Source organism: Falco cherrug, chromosome 5 (assembly GCF_023634085.1).
Source record: "Falco cherrug isolate bFalChe1 chromosome 5, bFalChe1.pri, whole genome shotgun sequence".
NCBI lineage: Eukaryota > Metazoa > Chordata > Aves > Falconiformes > Falconidae > Falco > Falco cherrug.
In genome coordinates this window covers 80,483,846-80,501,393 of record NC_073701.1, presented here as the reverse complement: position 1 = coordinate 80,501,393, position 17,548 = coordinate 80,483,846, and the positions used below count along the sequence as shown (strand labels likewise).

At 39.1% G+C, this 17,548-nt stretch overlaps 1 protein-coding gene across 8 annotated transcripts in view; it reads right to left on the bottom strand.

The window, feature by feature from the left end:
• ST7 (suppression of tumorigenicity 7) overlaps nucleotides 1–17,548 on the bottom strand; it is a 151,803-nt gene that overhangs the window by 19,247 nt on the left and 115,008 nt on the right. For all 8 annotated transcript variants that reach the window (XM_055712096.1, XM_055712098.1, XM_014282048.3 and 5 more), the window contains 3 exons: nucleotides 16,939–17,053; nucleotides 6,875–6,947; nucleotides 5,236–5,338 (listed from right to left, as the gene is read on the bottom strand). In XM_055712096.1, the coding sequence (XP_055568071.1) occupies nucleotides 5,236–5,338; nucleotides 6,875–6,947; nucleotides 16,939–17,053 (291 nt within the window). The remainder of the gene's footprint in view (nucleotides 1–5,235; nucleotides 5,339–6,874; nucleotides 6,948–16,938; nucleotides 17,054–17,548) is intronic.

Genomic DNA, 17,548 nt, shown 5'->3' with positions numbered 1-17,548 from the left:
CCCAGTGGGATGAACAGCACAAGCTTAAAACAGTTCCAAAATACTGGTTCCTACATGCCCAGAGAAGCCACTTGTAGGTCACCTTACAAGTTCTCATTGAATTGATGGCAATTAAGAACTTTGGCCCTTTTGCTGGAGATACAAAACCAAATCACTGTCTCACTGAACAGTTGAAAACTCTCCTAAACAGGTCTGGAATAGTTTCTCTCTAATATCATTGGGTGTGTGGAATAGATTAATTTCCCATCTGGTATTTGAATTTGTTTACATTATTTGTTTCTATTAGCAACTACAACTTACTAGAAACCACACAAGCATACAGACACAGTTCTTATTAAAAAAAACCCCAACAAACTAAGTAAGAAAGAAATGAGAAGGGATGAAATGGAGAACAGATAAATCTTTAAAAGTGTTTAAGTCAATTGTTTGTTACATCCTTTTAATATGTTTACAAACAAAACTGGCATGTTTTAAAGTAATAGAAATATTTGTCTGATTCAAATGCAGAACACTTCAGCAAGTACTCTTTAAATCAACTCAGCTCCTGGCTTACAGAGCAAACCCATACAACTGTATGCAGAGCACACTTCTGACTCACTTTTAACAATCAGGTATACGGACCACCGTCTGTTTTCTCTTCCCTTTGACTTTCCTGAATAGCTTGTGTCTCTTAGATCACAGAAAAGAGAGGGGACTTTTCAGAAGGAGTTTGAATGCAGGGAAAGAGCCTTGCAAACCAGTTCAGAAAAGGTATTCCACAACTGAAGAATGTCCCAGAAATAGCTGTAGTACTTTATCAGCGTTAGCTTGGGATAGTTGCATTACGTGTAAGTGGGGAAGCTCAAAACACATCTAAATAATATTGATGAAGCCTTGTGTGTGTATTTGTGTGTATGCACATACTTTTTTTCCCAGCCACTCCACAAATTATGTACTCTCCATGACATAGGATGCATTACTCTCCATACAAAACCCTCTGGAATTTCAGTGATACCCCAACAGTGTCAGCACACTTCCTTGGGACCAAAACTCCACAGTGCATGGCGCTACACTAAAACAAAAGGATACTAGTCCACAGAATCTCATTTAAGACAAAGATGTTGAAAAAAGTGCAGACAAATCTTCGCAAACAAGTGATACAATTTGTTGTGATGCTTCTCATAGTGTAATTCACAGCTCCTTGCTTTGTTCTCTTTCCTGCTGTACCGCTGACTTCAATCTTTTACTGGTTATGTTTTTCTTCCACTAAAAAGAACCCTAAGAACACTTTGCCTGGTGAAGTGCTTTTTATATCAGAAATCTCTGCCAAAATATAAAGCTGCAATTTGGTGTAGCTGAGTTGCTTCTGTAACATAAACAAGACAAACTGTAGATAGACATATCTTTTATCAGTCACACAGTATAGCTTAAAAAAATTAAGCCACTTTCATGAACAGAAACTTTTTTACAGGTAAGATGTCTTCAGCAGTCTTGATCAGTATGACAGCGGTCGCATTTTTACTACAGTCAAGAAGATCAGTGTTTACACACCCGAGCTGGCCTTACCCTGCACAGCTCAGCTTCCAGAAACAGCACAGCCAGGTCGGCTGCCCAGCTTGCTGGAGAGATCTGGCAGGCTGTATTGAACTCTGTATTGCCTTTTTTCACTGAAACCAAATTTTAGTACCTTCTTATGTCACATCTTGACACCAGTGTATTCCAAAATGAGAATTTATCACCTATGACTAAGAGTTAACGGATTGACCTCTGGGAATTAAACTGTCATTGAAATGTACTCAAAAACGGAAGAAGCGACCTGCATCAAAAGAAGGTTATTTGCTGGAAGGCTGCCTGAAGAAAGACTGTCAACCATATTAGATCTCTGCGAAAGGCATTTTTGTGCAGACACAAAAATAATGTGATGCATAGTCATCTAGAACCAATGGAAGTGGGTGCCAACATCTTCATGACTGACTTTCTGAGAATTAACCCAGAAGCATGCATATGCAGGAGTTTCTATATGGAAGGCAGGTGTTTTTGCAGGGTTTCTCACCTCTGTAAAGTGGGAATCTGGGACTTTTACACTGTTTCTTCTTAAGCAGTTCCAATATCTTTGGATTACATTTAAAAGGAAGCGTAAGAAGTATATCTGACCTCTGCAACATCACTATGGAACACTAGACTGCAATCTGGCCATAATCGCCAAGGGAAAAATCAGCACCATGGTAAGAATCCCATGGTAGTTTTACACAAATCTGTAATAGGTCACAATGGGAGACCCAGTCTCCCTTTATTGCTAAATGCAGATCAAGCAGCATCTCTCAGTGTGTGCAGAGTGTGTTCCTTGCATTCCCTTTGTCTCAGAATCTCATTAACAAAAATTTGCTATTTCCAGTTAAATGTCTAGAAAATGCATATCCAGTAATAATCTTTTTACATGGTAATTCTAAATTTTAATGATTTGCACTGCAAATGGTAAAATCTCTTTTTAAGATAAACCAGAAACATATTGAACCATTTATTTCTCTTTAATAGTGCAGTTGCCTGCTTTCAAGGCTTCTGCTGGGAACTTTGCAAATGCTTTAAATCCTCGTCACCTTTGTAATTTATTTCTTCCTCAGTCTGAACAAGAGACTTATTAGTGTTTAAATCCTAAAGAAACTTTGAAGACTTATTCGTATTATTTTTGTGGCACTGTTAGATTTCTTGTGATGCTGCTCGCTAAAACTTCTCTCCATTTCATTAGGAACAAATTGGATATGACTTCAATCGTTAACTGAATGGAAATGAGGTGTAATACCCATACTGTGCATAAAATTATAGCCAAAAATATATTTTTGCCACCTTAATATCCTTTACCTAACAGCAGAAAGAATGTGAAATTAGTAGTGCTGCACATTAATCTGTATTAGGCTACACTGTTTTAATGTTAAAATATGAACTACAAAAACCCTAGGGTGTGCTCCTGTTACTACCTTGCTATCTTCATAATTTGTATGTTTCACAAAAGTTGTCAATTTCAAAATGACGGACTTTGAAAAACTGAGGGAATCAATTAACAATGTGAACTGACTGAAAAGCTCAGGAACTTAAGTGAGAAAGAGGACTGGAATTTCTTTAAATCAAAAGGACCGAAACTAACACACAATCTGCATTTCACACATGGGGATAATGGTCAGAAAGGAGATTCAGCCTTGTATTGAACAGAAGCTGGCTAGTCAGAAGGAGATCAAAAGTGATGAATAAAAGTACTGATCTACAAGAAAAGCAGGATCTTGGAGGTCTGGAAGCACAGAGGTTATGGAGGAATGGCCACAACTTAAGAGTAAGGAAGATTTTTTCCAAGGCAGTCAAACCAATGAAGAGCACACTCTTAAGTATAAACAGAAGTAGTACAAGCGAAAAAGTAGTAAATGAAGACTTAGCCTCAGTTTCGTGGCAGTGCAGAGCATGAAGACAACAGCAGGATGGACACGAGGAGCATGTACAGAAGTGGAGGCCACTGCCCATGATCTCTGTCCCTGAACAGTGAAAGAACCAGTCCCAGAAATGGCCAGACTAGCATGACTGACATAAAGCAAAAAGATCCCCACTCAGAATCAAGTGATCCAGTGATGAGAGAAGTAAATGCAATACCATTCATTTAAAGAGGATGGAAACAATACGTGTTAATATGAAAACATTAGTATGCAAACCGTTAAAAAAGATTTAATGGAAAGAATTATCAAAAACATGGAGGTAAGTGAGGAAAATGGAACAGGCTCTCAAGGATTGCTCATGACAGGCTAAACTGGTATCTTTGCTTGGAAAGGTATCTCATTTTTTAGATAGCAAGGACAGAATACTCTAACTGGGCTTCAGTAAAACATTCAGGAAGGTTCACCCACAACAGAACTGGAACAGAGAGTTAAACAGGCACCCAGGCAGAAGAGAAATATCAAAGGTTGTGTTGGTGCAAGAACCACCGGGATGGAAGAAAGTAAACCGAGTCCCACAGAAGCAGTCCTGGAACCAAACTTCATTTAATATTTTAATTTTATAGCTTGGCACAAAAACAGAAGATCAGCTAATAATACAAAGGGACTTATCTCACCTAAATCTTGTTGTCTAAAAATCAGGCTTTTACTGGAAAATTGTTGCTCCTTTCATAGTCAATGTAGAAACAGGCACCTCGGAGGGAAAGTCTGTCTAGAGATGTCTAAGATAGTTCCTTCTTTCCACTGCCTGTAGAGGAAGTCTAGATGATTTTATTAAACAAACAGCCTAACTTTCAGGTATCTAAACCATGCTATTTAGTGGTTGGCATAACAGACAGAGCTCAAAGAGAAAATACTTAATTCCTGACACGCATGAGAAGTAACTTTCTGCAATCCATGTGTACATATGGCAGGGGGTTTGGGTTTATCTTGACCAGACTTGGTATTCAGCTGTACCTGATGAATAGGCTCCCTACATTAACACACACCAGTCTTCCACTCTGCAGTTAAGGCTGCTTACTTGGTCCACAGGTTTGTGGGGTGAGTTTCAGAGGCAGATCTCCAAGGGCCAAAAAGCATCTGCCTCTAATTTGCCTTTACAATGAACTTACAGACTGCAATACTGAGTATCAGGTGATGAAATAATAAAATACATTAGCTTTTAGTAGCCCCTGGGCAAGATTCTTACTGCTGAGATACATATCTAGAGAGGTGATTAGGGAATTAGAACATAAATCCCTTTTCTTACTTTGTAGTTCTCAGCAATTCCTCATCTCTGAGCTTTGCATTCTCAAAACTTAATGACAGGGTGCTGCGTAAGGAATTACTAATGCAACTTTTATGAAGTACACCATGAACTCCAAACATGTTTCTTTGTATAGCATACCAAAAATATATTCTTACATGTAATCATCAAAACAAATAAACCATGCTATTTTGAACTAGAATATTTTTAATGGATATTTTGTAAATAATAATCTGTGTTTTTATATGGTTCTGTCCTGCAGTGTAGCATTTAGTGGTGTCTACTACCACAATCCATCATGTAATTGTTGCTCACGTAGATGACTCACTTCAGCTAAAATTTCAAGTTGCACAGTCCAGAGCAGGAGACACTAAATGTGAAAGATCAAACAAAAAACCTGTGCATACTATCAACTTCTTTCCCTTCCCGTTGTTTGTTTCCCTTCCCACAACATCACTTGCTAATCTAACACAGAAATCAGGAGTTAGGTCCTCAGCAGCGTTAAAGCTACAACAATGCTTTCTCCATACTCACTTTTGGCACGTGTGGATTAAATTCTACTGCTCTGTGAATAGCTTCTACTGCATTCATCTCTGCAGTACTCAGCCCTCGCCTTGAGGCAGCCTCTGGAGAAAATCTACAAAAGCAAAGAAACAAACACATTAGCTCAGAAATGCAATTACGAAAAAGCCAGAAAAGGAATCTAGAACATGGGCCCATGTAACCAAACTGAGTCAATTTCCTATGCTCTCCAAACTTCCATAGCAAGTGGAAACTCTGAGTGATCTATTACATCAAGGCCAATGAAAATCCCAGCAGAAGTGGAAAGCATGTTTGCATCTAATCATGGCAGAAAGTCAGTTCAAACAGTCCTTTCTCTGTCACTAATCTAAATTTGCTCTAGGTACCTTGCTAAGGGGCATATTCAAGGCTGAACTTGCAGAAAAAAGAAAAGCAAAAAACCCCAACAATGCCAAATTGTTGTTGGAGGGTTTCTATTAAAAACAGGGTTGGGGAGGTTTTAGGGAGGTTCCCAACCCAATGCCCCTGGGTCAGGTTGGGATGGAAGCACGATGCAGCAGCAGTAGCGGGTGGTCTACTGGCCGCAGCACCATTGAGGGTAGCATGCCCAAACTGTGGGCAAACCATCTGCCCCAGTGAATGAAAAACCAGACCATGCAATCTCTTTCTCACCTCACACCCCACGGCTAACTCCAGAGCTGTACTTGGCAGGCAGACACCACAGGGAAAGCTGTGACAACCTTAGCCCTGCCCTCCCAAGCTGGAGTCGCTGTGTAGGGAGGAAAGATGTTGCAGTAGGTACTGGCGATCTACAGGATAAAAAGAATGAAAGAAAATTACTTAGATCTTGATGTGTACATACACTTTAAAAGCAAAAACTGTCAGGATGTCAATCAAGAAAATGGCTTTCCACTCTACTTGCTTTCCAACTTTAGGGAGGCATTTGACTCTCAGGTGCACAGACACAGCTCTGCCTGGGATTTGTGTGAAGGCATCTGAGCTCAGAATTGGGATTTTTGAGCTCCATTTCCCAAGGAGCTGAGCACCCTTTCAGAGCTGGCCAGTGCTCTCAAGTCCACAGGCATCAAGTAGATGTGCTCAGCACCTTGGAAGGTGGAGACCCAAGAGAAAACCGTAACAGGAATGAGCAGATACTTGTGTCTCTAAAAATATGAACATCATCTACCTCTCAGAATCCCTAACATAGTAACGCTAAATCCACCTGCCACTATTTAAGTAGATGAGCAGTCTTCTGGCAGCATTGTAAAATGACATTGCTACGAGTCCACTCACATTTATTTATTACCTTTCTGTTGTCAGGTTTACACAAAGTTGAAGAGGTTCAGCCACACAACACCTTTTACTTCCATCTTCATTATACTATCTAGGAAGCCAAAGCTCACCCGGACAGTATACATAAAACTAAACGAGAATTGAATTTACGCTATTTGTCTTCATTTCTTCTTCTGTAATATTTGAAGTGCAATGTTTGATCACTGCAATTTTTTCTCATATATAAAGTAATTTTATGAATTTACTGCAGGACTGAATTCTCCTGCTAACCCAGCGGATTGTTAGGGTGTGGGCTCAGCTAAGAGAAATCTCGAGTTAAATCAGGAATTTTGCTGGACAGTGGTTCTTATGCACTTACTTGTCAGAGACAGCTCTGGCTTTGAGCAATGCAGCTGTGTAACATATTGTTGCTGATTTTGGTAAGCTTATATCTGTTGAAAAGAAAGAAAAAATTAAACATCTGAAAATTTAAAAGTCTGCAGAAAGAAAAGTGTTTGATTGATACTTTGGAGTATCATGGCATACCCAAAATTATTATGTGAATTCAGAATACTTTCTGATCTTGGGACTTGTACTCCCATGTCACATGGATTTTAAAATTTCCACCCAATATACAGGCTTTAAAACCTGTGTTGATGACCACTGGAACTGCTATTTAAGCAGCAACAGGGTTCACTAGAGAACTAATTCAAAGAATGACATGACAGAGACGTAATGAAAGAATTCATTACTTCATATGCAAATGTGTAGGTAACCCAGAATACATTAATTTTTCCATAGTTCACAAAACATCTAAGTAGTAGCTGAGGGCTATCTTATTCACGCTTTTTGTTTTCACTCAGGAGCAGTTGTCTAATATGACTATGTGGCAGCTATACAAGTTAAGACAGCTATTTAAGTAAGAAGGATTTGACTTGCAAGCAAACAACCATTAGATTTATTGCAGTTAAAGATCAACATTAAAATAAAGTGGTTTGCCTCTTAAGGAAATCTTGGACCAAAATATTCACCAGACAGTCTCTGGCCATTTTATGATGTTCCAGAGACACACAGGAGCCATAAACCTGACTTAACCCATTAGTTCAATTTAATTTATACCTGTTCTCTACCAGCAGATTAGCACAAAAGCATCCAAAAGGTAGAGACAAATGCTGTGTAACAGACTTGAGTTACAGCTTTGTTTCCACTTTTACAAAGAATTGACTCTCACACTAGTAATCTACTAAGCAGATACCGATTATACAGTGACTGAAATATTGCAGCATTAAAAAGTTAGAGATAAAGCTAAATGAAAGGAAAAACAGGGAAAAAAAAGGCTGGATTCTGCAAACCCTTCTGCACACTGCAGTTATAGGTTCCTATTGTAAATAGCAAATACACAGCACAGTAAACACAAGGCACTGGAGCAGGCCCACTGTAGAAGTGAAGAGCATCTAATCTGACCATTGTTCTGAGAAATTATCTATCCCTCAGTTTGTCATTAAAGTTGATTTGGAAGATGAAATGATCATAGAGCTTGGTAACTTCAGCGTTAAGAGAAACTTGCGATTTACTGAACCCCAGTGCCTTGCAACACAGGGCTCCAAAAAGGAGTTAAAGAGGACAAGCAAGGCATATCTCAGCAACCACCATCCTTCATTTATTAACAAACAAGTAGAACATTGTTCTGTTAGACAGAAAACATGGCCAGAAATGACTGAGGCACTTTGAAAATGCTACCTGTTAAATCCTCTCTATTGTCTTTGTATGCACTTGCACTTCAAGTATGAGATGTAGAGATCTTGTTGGAGGCTCCCTTGTAATATATTCCAACTATAATTTCACTGGAGTATGTAATTGTAGTGGCTAAAGTAATTAAAATCAACAGCACGCAAAGCAGTCTGGGTGACAGACATGTTAATTACCCCACTAATAGAAGCTATCGACAGACACAGATGTGAGCACATCTTCAATGAGAAGAGGAGAAAATATTTATGAGTGCCTTCAATAACCCTGCTTATACCAGGCTTTCCTTAACATCAGGAGTTAAAAGTTATTTCCAGTAAACAGAAATGACCTTTTCCAGAAGATACTGGTCTCTGTCATTCAGTGTAAAACTCACTCATTAAATAATAAATGGAGTGAAACACGCAGGAATGCAAAAGAAAAAAACAAACACCAAGAAACCCAGCAATGTGCTGTCATTTATAAGGTTTTCAATGGGTCAAGATAATACATTATTTTCCTCTTACCTGCAAGCGTTTCTCTGGGCCATCAAGCCACTATTACCTCACAGGAAATATTTTCCTCTGCATCAGCCAAAAACCTAGTAATGTTGGTTCAGGATCTGACCTTTACAAAATTTTGCATGAATGACACAGAACAAAAGGTCTACCTAGAAGTCCCTGGAAATACATTTTCCCAGACAAAACGCAAACTCCACATGTAAAAAAAGGACCAAGAAGAGAAAGTTTGCCCAGACTTCTTCTCATAATGCAGTAAGAGCACCACTTCACTTTTCTATCTGTCTGAAGGAGCTGAAAACTAGGAGGAATCAAGAGGCCTGGAGTATATAACTCATGCAGCAGAGGAAAAACAGCTGCTATGCCAATGAAAGCTGCTTGCTCAATTTCATCAAAGAAAGCAGATATGCCAGCAAAAGTCAGAATGACAGCAAGAAAATGTGAATTCAGCTGTTAATACATGATCCATGAAGTGAAACAGTGAGACCACTCAACACACAAAAGCCCTCTAATCACATGTATAAAGGTTAGTTTCTGCATCAGGTCATTGATACTTGAATGGAGAATGTTGTGGACCTTGCATGGACCGAACTGTGAGGATTATTACAATTCTTGGCAAAGGGATTAAGATATCATACGGTAAGTAGGAACTGCGCTTGATACAGTGTTAAATACACTAGAACAAAACACCGTATCACAAAACAGCTCCTTGAGCTGGACACGTGTGTATACAGACGGCAGGATAATCCACAATGAACTGCTGGTATCTCTAAGGAAGGGAAATACGGTGAGCTGAGGTAAGGCTCAGTACACCACCTGAGTCATTCTTGCAGAAGCAATGGGATTTCTCAAGGAATGTTGTGTTCAAATCTGATCACCTACGGTCAAGAACAACAAAAGTAAACAGGAAGATCGGATTGTTTTTGTAAAAATCCAAGTGAAATGAAGTCTAAGTGAAGATAGAACTGTTCCCTATGCATACCCACAAGGAACACAGGAAAGAAGGGCTGCTTAGTTAAAGGATAACACTGGCACAAGAATAAACAGTTCAGAATTAAATTTAAGCTGGAGATTAAAAGAAAGTTTCTGAGAAGTGGATTTTTGAGGCAGATTTTCAGGTAGAATAATGGGACAAACCAACCAGGATGAGCTTGCTCTAGGATGGAGCTTGCTCGGCTCATGGAAGGTGTAATATCCTGCAGTGAACTCAGCAGCAGGGGGACCTGACTCACCCAGGAGGCCTCTTCCAGTACTGTGCTCCTAATAAGCAAGCAGCAAATATTTGAGGATAATACCTACAGTCCCTTGGCAGTGGAAGAAATACATACAAACGTTCATGTTTATGTTGCTGTGGAGATAGCCCTCCATTAGGTCCGTGCTGTTTCCCTCCAAAAGTGTTTTACTTTTTGTTTGCTTCATATTAGACTGCAAGTATTTGGTTCTCATATAATTTAGGCTTCAGCTCCAAAACTGGACCCTTGTATTTTAGACAAAAGCATAAAAGTTATATCTGATTACAACTTGAATTTAGCAAGAGAATCAAGTCTAAACTAGCCCTAGAAGATAAATCCTCTGTCAGGAACCAAAGTGAAGTTTTTCATAAATGACTACGTCCAGTTCTGTGAGCCATCTGGCAAAATATCTTTACATGTACTGTTTCCCACCCTCCTGTGATTACTTATGGAGCTCCCACAATGTGCTGAAAGATGTGACTGCTATTCTGTTGTCAAATCCATCAGGACATTTTTGCCTAATAAGAATGGATGGGTCAGTCTAAAAAAGGCTCCCCTTCTTCCTTATTGCTTGTATCTTAAAGCAGAATACAAAATAGTCTAGACTTGATTTATGACCATTTTCTTTCCATTAGCCCCAGTCAGCTACAGGGAAGGTTGGGAAAGTGAATTCTTACCGGTCATTTCCTTCTTAAGCAGTTGCCTGTGAGAGTGAACTAATGGAAAGGTGCCACGGATAGAGACTTGCAATGATAATATCACTACTTCTCTCATTCAAGATATCCACAATATGCCATATATGATCTAAATAGGTCATGGGATCTATTGTTCTTATACAATAGCAACTAAACCAAGAAATGATGAATCTGGATATGGACTGGTACAACACCCCCTACCCAAGTTATCCAAAGGCCCCAAAAGTGGTGAGATAGGCATGTTGCAATTGCTTTAGTTGTTAATAAATGCAAAATCTATGTCACTGATCAGAAATTATACCCTATTTTGACCCCAAAGTGTATGTTATTCCCAAACCAACAATATGGATTTCTATGGGCTTAACTTCAGATAGGTGAATAGCCTTATCAACATTAATAGGCCTTATATATTTGCTGAAATAAGCTGTAGATTGGGGGCCGTAATTTGGGCAGTAGTATCCTTACAGTCAAACTGCTAGTTCTTCTTCATATAGCACTGGAAAGAGACTACATTAAGCTGCTGGAATCATTCACGTATTTCCAAATACGTAACTCAAAGTACATCAACAATCTGGAAGGAGTTATGAGAAGAGGTAAAACAAAAAAATGGTGGAATACAGGACATATATTAGGCTATGGCTTGGGGATGAACCCCCTCTCTGATTTGTCTCTCCTTCAGCCTGTCTGTAGGCTCTAGTGATCGGCCAACACTTGCCCTGTCAGTACAGAACTCCCCCAGTTCTCTGCACCTGGAGGCCCAACTGTCAGTTCTTGCAGAAGTGGTAGGAAGCACTGCTTATGGGAAAGATCGAAAGTGCTCTAGCAAATAAATATGTGCAGGTTGGATCAGTGATGACAGAAGAGAGACACAGTCGTCTATAAAGACAGAAACATTAAGGAAGAAAGTGAATTAAGCTGATACAAATGGTTAAAAGCAAGAGTAACGGGGTGGAATTCAATAAACTGAAGTATGAACTGAATATCAGGGGAAAAACACTTTGTCAAAAAGATCTAATATCCTGTAGTGTTATCTCCCATGAGAACAGTCATTGCATTTTTCCATAAAACACGGTAGAAAACATGCTGGAAGGAGCAAATCTATGAACACAATGATCTAACGCTTACTTTGTGCTTGCAAAATAAAGCAGTTCCGATTCTCTGTACTTTTGACATTCCTCCTCAGTGGTGGGAAACACCTCAATCAAACACAAACACATAGCCACTGTGTATATTAAGGCCTGGATTTTGGTCCCCTGATAGGATGGGAAAAACGTTTCAGCACAAACAACGTTTATTTTGCCATGATCACAACTCAAACCTAAACTGTTCAGATACAGAAAGATTTTGAGGGTCACTGCTGACTGTAAACAATTCATATGCAACTCTTGCTGAGATGCGTATCTCAGTGACCAGGCAGGTGTCAGCCCCTTTGATTTGACCAAGTTCAATCTTAAATGCACATAGAGGGGAAGGAATAATTTCTCCTACAGGAGATGAGAAAGAGCAAGATTAGCATAACTAGTTTAGAGTTTTTGTGCTTGTTCACAAACAGGAGAAACAACCCCCCTCCCCAGAATCATATGGCAAAAAAAGAGACCAGATGGTATGAAGAAGACACAGAACTGATGCAGAGACCTAACTGAAGTGACAAGTCATTTTGACATGGAGGAAAGAAACTGGTTCTTAGAAGCAGAAGCTGAAAAAGATATCAAGAAAAAAAAGACAAACTATTCTCTCAATACTGTTAACAAACTGGAGGTCTTACGTGATTTGCATCTCCTGGAGAAGGCAGACTAGGTTTTGGTATGATCTTAACTAAAAGGAACTTTAAGGTCTCTCTTTCAAAGAAACAAAAGGATTATAGAACAGTGTGCATAAGGCAGTGGCTGCTTCCATACTGCCATGTGCTACACCTTTAACTCAGAAGAAAACCCTTTCTTGCACTTAGAACATCTACCCAGTTAGCTCCACCAGGTAGAACACCTTCTCAAAAATAGCAAACATAACCATGGCAAGTAAAGAAACTGATGGAGTGGAGGTGTGATCTCAAATGTATACACATATCCAAAAATCCTAGAGACCATAGCTAATATAACAGAAGGCTCCGTGTAGTTGGTTCATCAGTCTGCAACTCTGCAAAAGGGATGTCTTTAAGTTCAATGTAAACAGAATTTACCCATTTTGTACATCTGTAAGGGCAAGAAGAAATTGGACAGAGGGGGACTGGAGAAAAGAGAGTAGCCCTGAATACGCTACATTTTAGAGAATGAATTTCTCTACATTAATTGTTGGATTTCACAAAGTTGGAAGTATTTCAAGACAAAGAAGGCTCTGATTCTAAAGTGTTTCTTCAAGGGCCTGCATTTTGATTTGACATTAATTTAAAGTAGGTTTCTTCGAAGTAAGCTGTTACTAAATAAAGTGCCATAGCCTAGAGCAGAAGGATACTTTTTGTATTTTAAAATAACTTACTTTCTATGTAACCTTTGGTCTGAATTATCTCAAGTGAACTCTGAATTTGGGACTCCGTATACATGGTGACATAGTCTTTCTCTTTCTTTGCAAGGGGTTAAGTGAAAAGGGAATCTAAGGTGTTCCTCCTGCAAACCAGAAGGTTTGTAGTCTTATGGGAAAACACTGTCATTTAAAAAAAGGAAAGCAAGGATAGGTTTAGGGAGGAACCATTGCAACACTATGACTAAATACATAGACATCCAATCTTTCTAAATCCCGCTTTCAATTGCCAGAAAGGTCTGCATTTTCACACAATGCCCAGGTTACCAGATAATAACAATTAAAGCAACTGGCTGCCCAGCAAAGTTAGTAAATCATTTGCTCTAAGCATTGCAACAAAGTGGACCTACTCCACTAGAAAACAATTCATTTAAAAAGCAAGGAAAGAAGCGCAGAGAAACTTTATCTACTATGAATACCAGAAGCTTATTCCATCAAGAATAGTTTCTTTAGCAGCCATAACTATTTCTGCTGTAAATAACATGAATATGTGTTAAATCGGAGCCAAAAATATTTTCAGAATTCATCAGTATTTAGGTCATCTGCACTCTATTGACAGACACTGAACTCTGAAACCATAATGATGTAGCTCAGCAACAGTGCATGCTGTCCCACTAATGAGGCTCTTTTTCCATGAATAATGAGTATAGACATCAGCTCTGTTGCCAGGTACATAATATAAACACAGTTTAACACATGGCTTTTGGTAAAGCAGTGTGTCTGCCTGCAGAGGCTGAGGTTTTGCATAATGTGATCCAACTATTTAGCCCAGGGTGGGAGCAAACTGCTCAAGGAAATAATTTGTTCATATGTTATCAAAATACAATAAATCAGGTTTGGTCCTAGTCAAAAAAAGGCAGTGGAGTGGGACCAACAGAAACTGCAGATAGGAAAGTATAAATGAGTTCATTGTTTTATATTCCAATAAATCTTACAACACATGAAGCTGATGAGTTCTAAAATGAGCTGAGACTCCCTGAGATGGGCCTTCTGAGACTCATGAACTTTAAGAGTTACACTGGTTAAGCCTGTGATTGCGGAGTCCTTGTGTATACCTAGTGTATACACACCTTTGTTCATATATGGCAAAGCAGGAGTTGAAACTGCACGGGTTCAAACAGACAAAGTATGAAGAGTTTTATTTTGAAAAGCCTCATTTGTTACATTTATGACCTCAGTTTTGACTACCAGGTACTTCTGCGAAAACAAAACGAAACAAAACAAAACAAAACAAAACAAAACTTACCTTCAAGTTTTATCAACTTCCATGACACAAAGTGCCACCATGGTATCATTTAAAACTTGGGATCAGTGCTTTAGTATGCAAAAGCAGAGCTGGCACAGGAGTTTAATCTGAGATTTGGGAGGGTATGGCTTAATTTTCTGTTCTGTCACAGTTCTGCTATCTCCCAGGACTATTATCTCATAACTACATTACAGACCAGAAGGTGCCAAGATCCTGTGGTGCCTGAGGCATGAAAACGGGCATTTTTCTATTTATTTGCTTCTTAACGTGCCAAAAAAAGGTCCATGGGGAACTACACCTATGTCACAGGTACTACACAAGAAGCTACAAGAAAAGACTCTGATTTTACCAGTTTAACTGCAGATTTCTTCAGCCAGACTAAGCACAACCAAGATCTCTCCCAGAGTCATTACTGCTACTGGATGGCAGTACTCAGGGCCTGGGTGACATTTTGATCTCTGCTTAGAATGATTTGACTCCATAAAGACTTGAAAACATTCCAGGCTGGACTGGTAGCAGTGACTACCACTAATGTCGGCTGTAATCATCTGCATATTTAGCTTTCATTAGATAACCTCAGCTCTGTCATAGTCTACTGCATGGGTCTGAAATTTGGCAGGATGATCATGTTAGTATCAAGCCAATGGTCTATTACTAGCCTCATTAAAATTTATCTTAACTTTCTAAGTTGTAAGATGTTAGAAGAAAGCAGTTAGCACATATTCAGTGGAAGCTTCTGCAATTTTTTCAGCTATACACTCCAAAGATTCTTTGCTCATCAAGTACACACATCTCAGTGCTCCAATAAACTTACGCATCGTCCCCTTGCCACTGTTCCATGTGATGATACGGGGCCAGGTACTGGGCTGACAGTAAGAAGGCTCTGTCTGCGTGAGCTCTTACTGTTCTGCTTTTTGGCACCAAGGCAATGCAGCAGAGAATATCAAATGAGGAACCAGAAGCCACAGAGAAAAGGGTACAGGGAAAAGATGTCTGGTAAGACAGGAGTTGAAAAGCGGGTGAGGAGATGTATCGTGACAACTCACTGCCCTGAAGAGAAGATTGGGATAGGTAGGAAGATTAAATTAGATAGGAAGAGAAGGTTAGGAGAGGCAGAAGAATGGAATTGGGAATGAGCAGTACTGGCTGAACACAGAACATCTGGTAGGAACTGGGAGCAACCGAAAGCTGAAACCGACCATGCAAAAGAGAACACCACAATTCAGTAAACAAATGGGGCAGAAGACCAACTAAGGGCAGTCTGGAAAGGACACTAATTCCTTCAAAGATTCAAAGAGAAAGAGGCCAAAGCACTGTGGATATAGGCTCCACAGCCCATACTGGTAGCCATTTATACAACAGTACCTCATCTACCTTGTCAAAAACTTTGGAAGTGACAAACCTTAAAATCTCTTGTTCAGTGAATACCAGAAAGGCTGTTAAGAGCTAGTAATTAAAAACACTTTAAAGGCTACAAGATCAGCCTAGAGAAGGACTTAAGAAACATGAAAATTAAGGGTACCAGTTTCACTTCATTCAGCTATTTGATTCATGCGTGTTATAAGCTCATTATTTTTATTCCTTTCATCAATTCCCTTACCATACTCTAGTGCACAGAGTGAGTCTTTTCTGAAGATGAATGAGGACTGTGCAGTAACACAACAGGAAACTGATGGCTATAATATTTCTGATTCACTTGTTGAAGAACTTGGAATGTGGATAATGAGTAAGTCAGGGACTGCAGGAAGAGGATGAAGAGTGGCACTGTGCAGGCTGATCAACACTGCTCAAGAGAACCAGATTGTATTTCTGTTTCTGTCACAAAGTTTCTACACAATACACGGAATACACATCTAACTTAAACTAAACAAAGTATGCCAGTTGGCGTTTCTTACTCTAGCCTTTCTCTGTTTGAGATCCTGGTGTCTTGAATTCAAGTTCAAAGAGCTAGAGCTGAAGTCAGAAGGAGCTGTGATTTGAACATAAAAAGTGACGTAATGGTGCGTAAAACAATGCTTATTGAAAATTAATGCAAAAAGTGCATCTAATCTTCTGGGCTTTCCAAGTTTTCCACATAAGACATGAAGTCTGCTACTCACTAGACTGCTGTGCAGTTAAATCAATTAATGTTTGTAAAGCACCTACATGCTACTAAGTCAACATTCATAGAAAAGTCCACAAGGGAGCTGATAATACTTTCTTCAGACAAGGCTTGCATAGCATGCAATAAAAAGTCTGCAGAACCTAAATGGTCATTCTTTAAACATTACAGAAAGCAAAGAAAGCACTGAAGAGCTGCTGGCGAATTCCATTACCCTGTACAACTAATTAAGCATGGGTTGGCAGAAAAGATGCACAATATTTAATCTTTGGATTAAGGACTGTGTAAAGGCGTCTATGAAGCTCATGCCAACCACCATAATTAAAGTGTTTTCTAAATTTTAGGAGTTTGACTTAGAAACATTGCTTCTGTGTCTACCATATAGAGAAAACATAAATATATATGAACTTACCGTCATACTTTGCTAAGACTGCCTGAACATCTGCATATGCTTGCAGTTCCAATAAAGCCTCTAGCAGGTTTTCATGGATGTTGAACATGCTGAGCAGAGGAAACTCCTTCATCAACTAAAATCAATAACATATAAAATGGTTAGATTATTAACATGAAAAAGAGGTTTTTGTTCAAAATACATTGAAATAACCACGTTAAACCCCCCCAGTTCTCCTTGTTCTTGGCTCTCTCCAGAACTCACTATTATCTCAGAAATTTCTGAGCTCTTGACAAGACATGCTTGGCATAGGATGTAATTAGTCAAATCCAAGAACACAGCTGCCTGAATACATAACTCTCCTTCAATTAACAGGCTTCTTCAAGTGAAGAAGAGTTATCTTATTCTACTGGAAAAAAAATCTTCCAACAATGTAGCTCCTGTATAACAGTAGTAAATAATCTAGCATGTCTCTGGTGTATTAGTGGAAAAAACAGAAAATACATTGAAAAAAATCAGAATAAAATCAAATAAGAGAAGCTCACATATATGCAACTGTATTATCAAGAATGTGATATTAAGGTTTCTAATTGTGGGTACTTTAGAACACAATTACAATTGTGGCCAATAT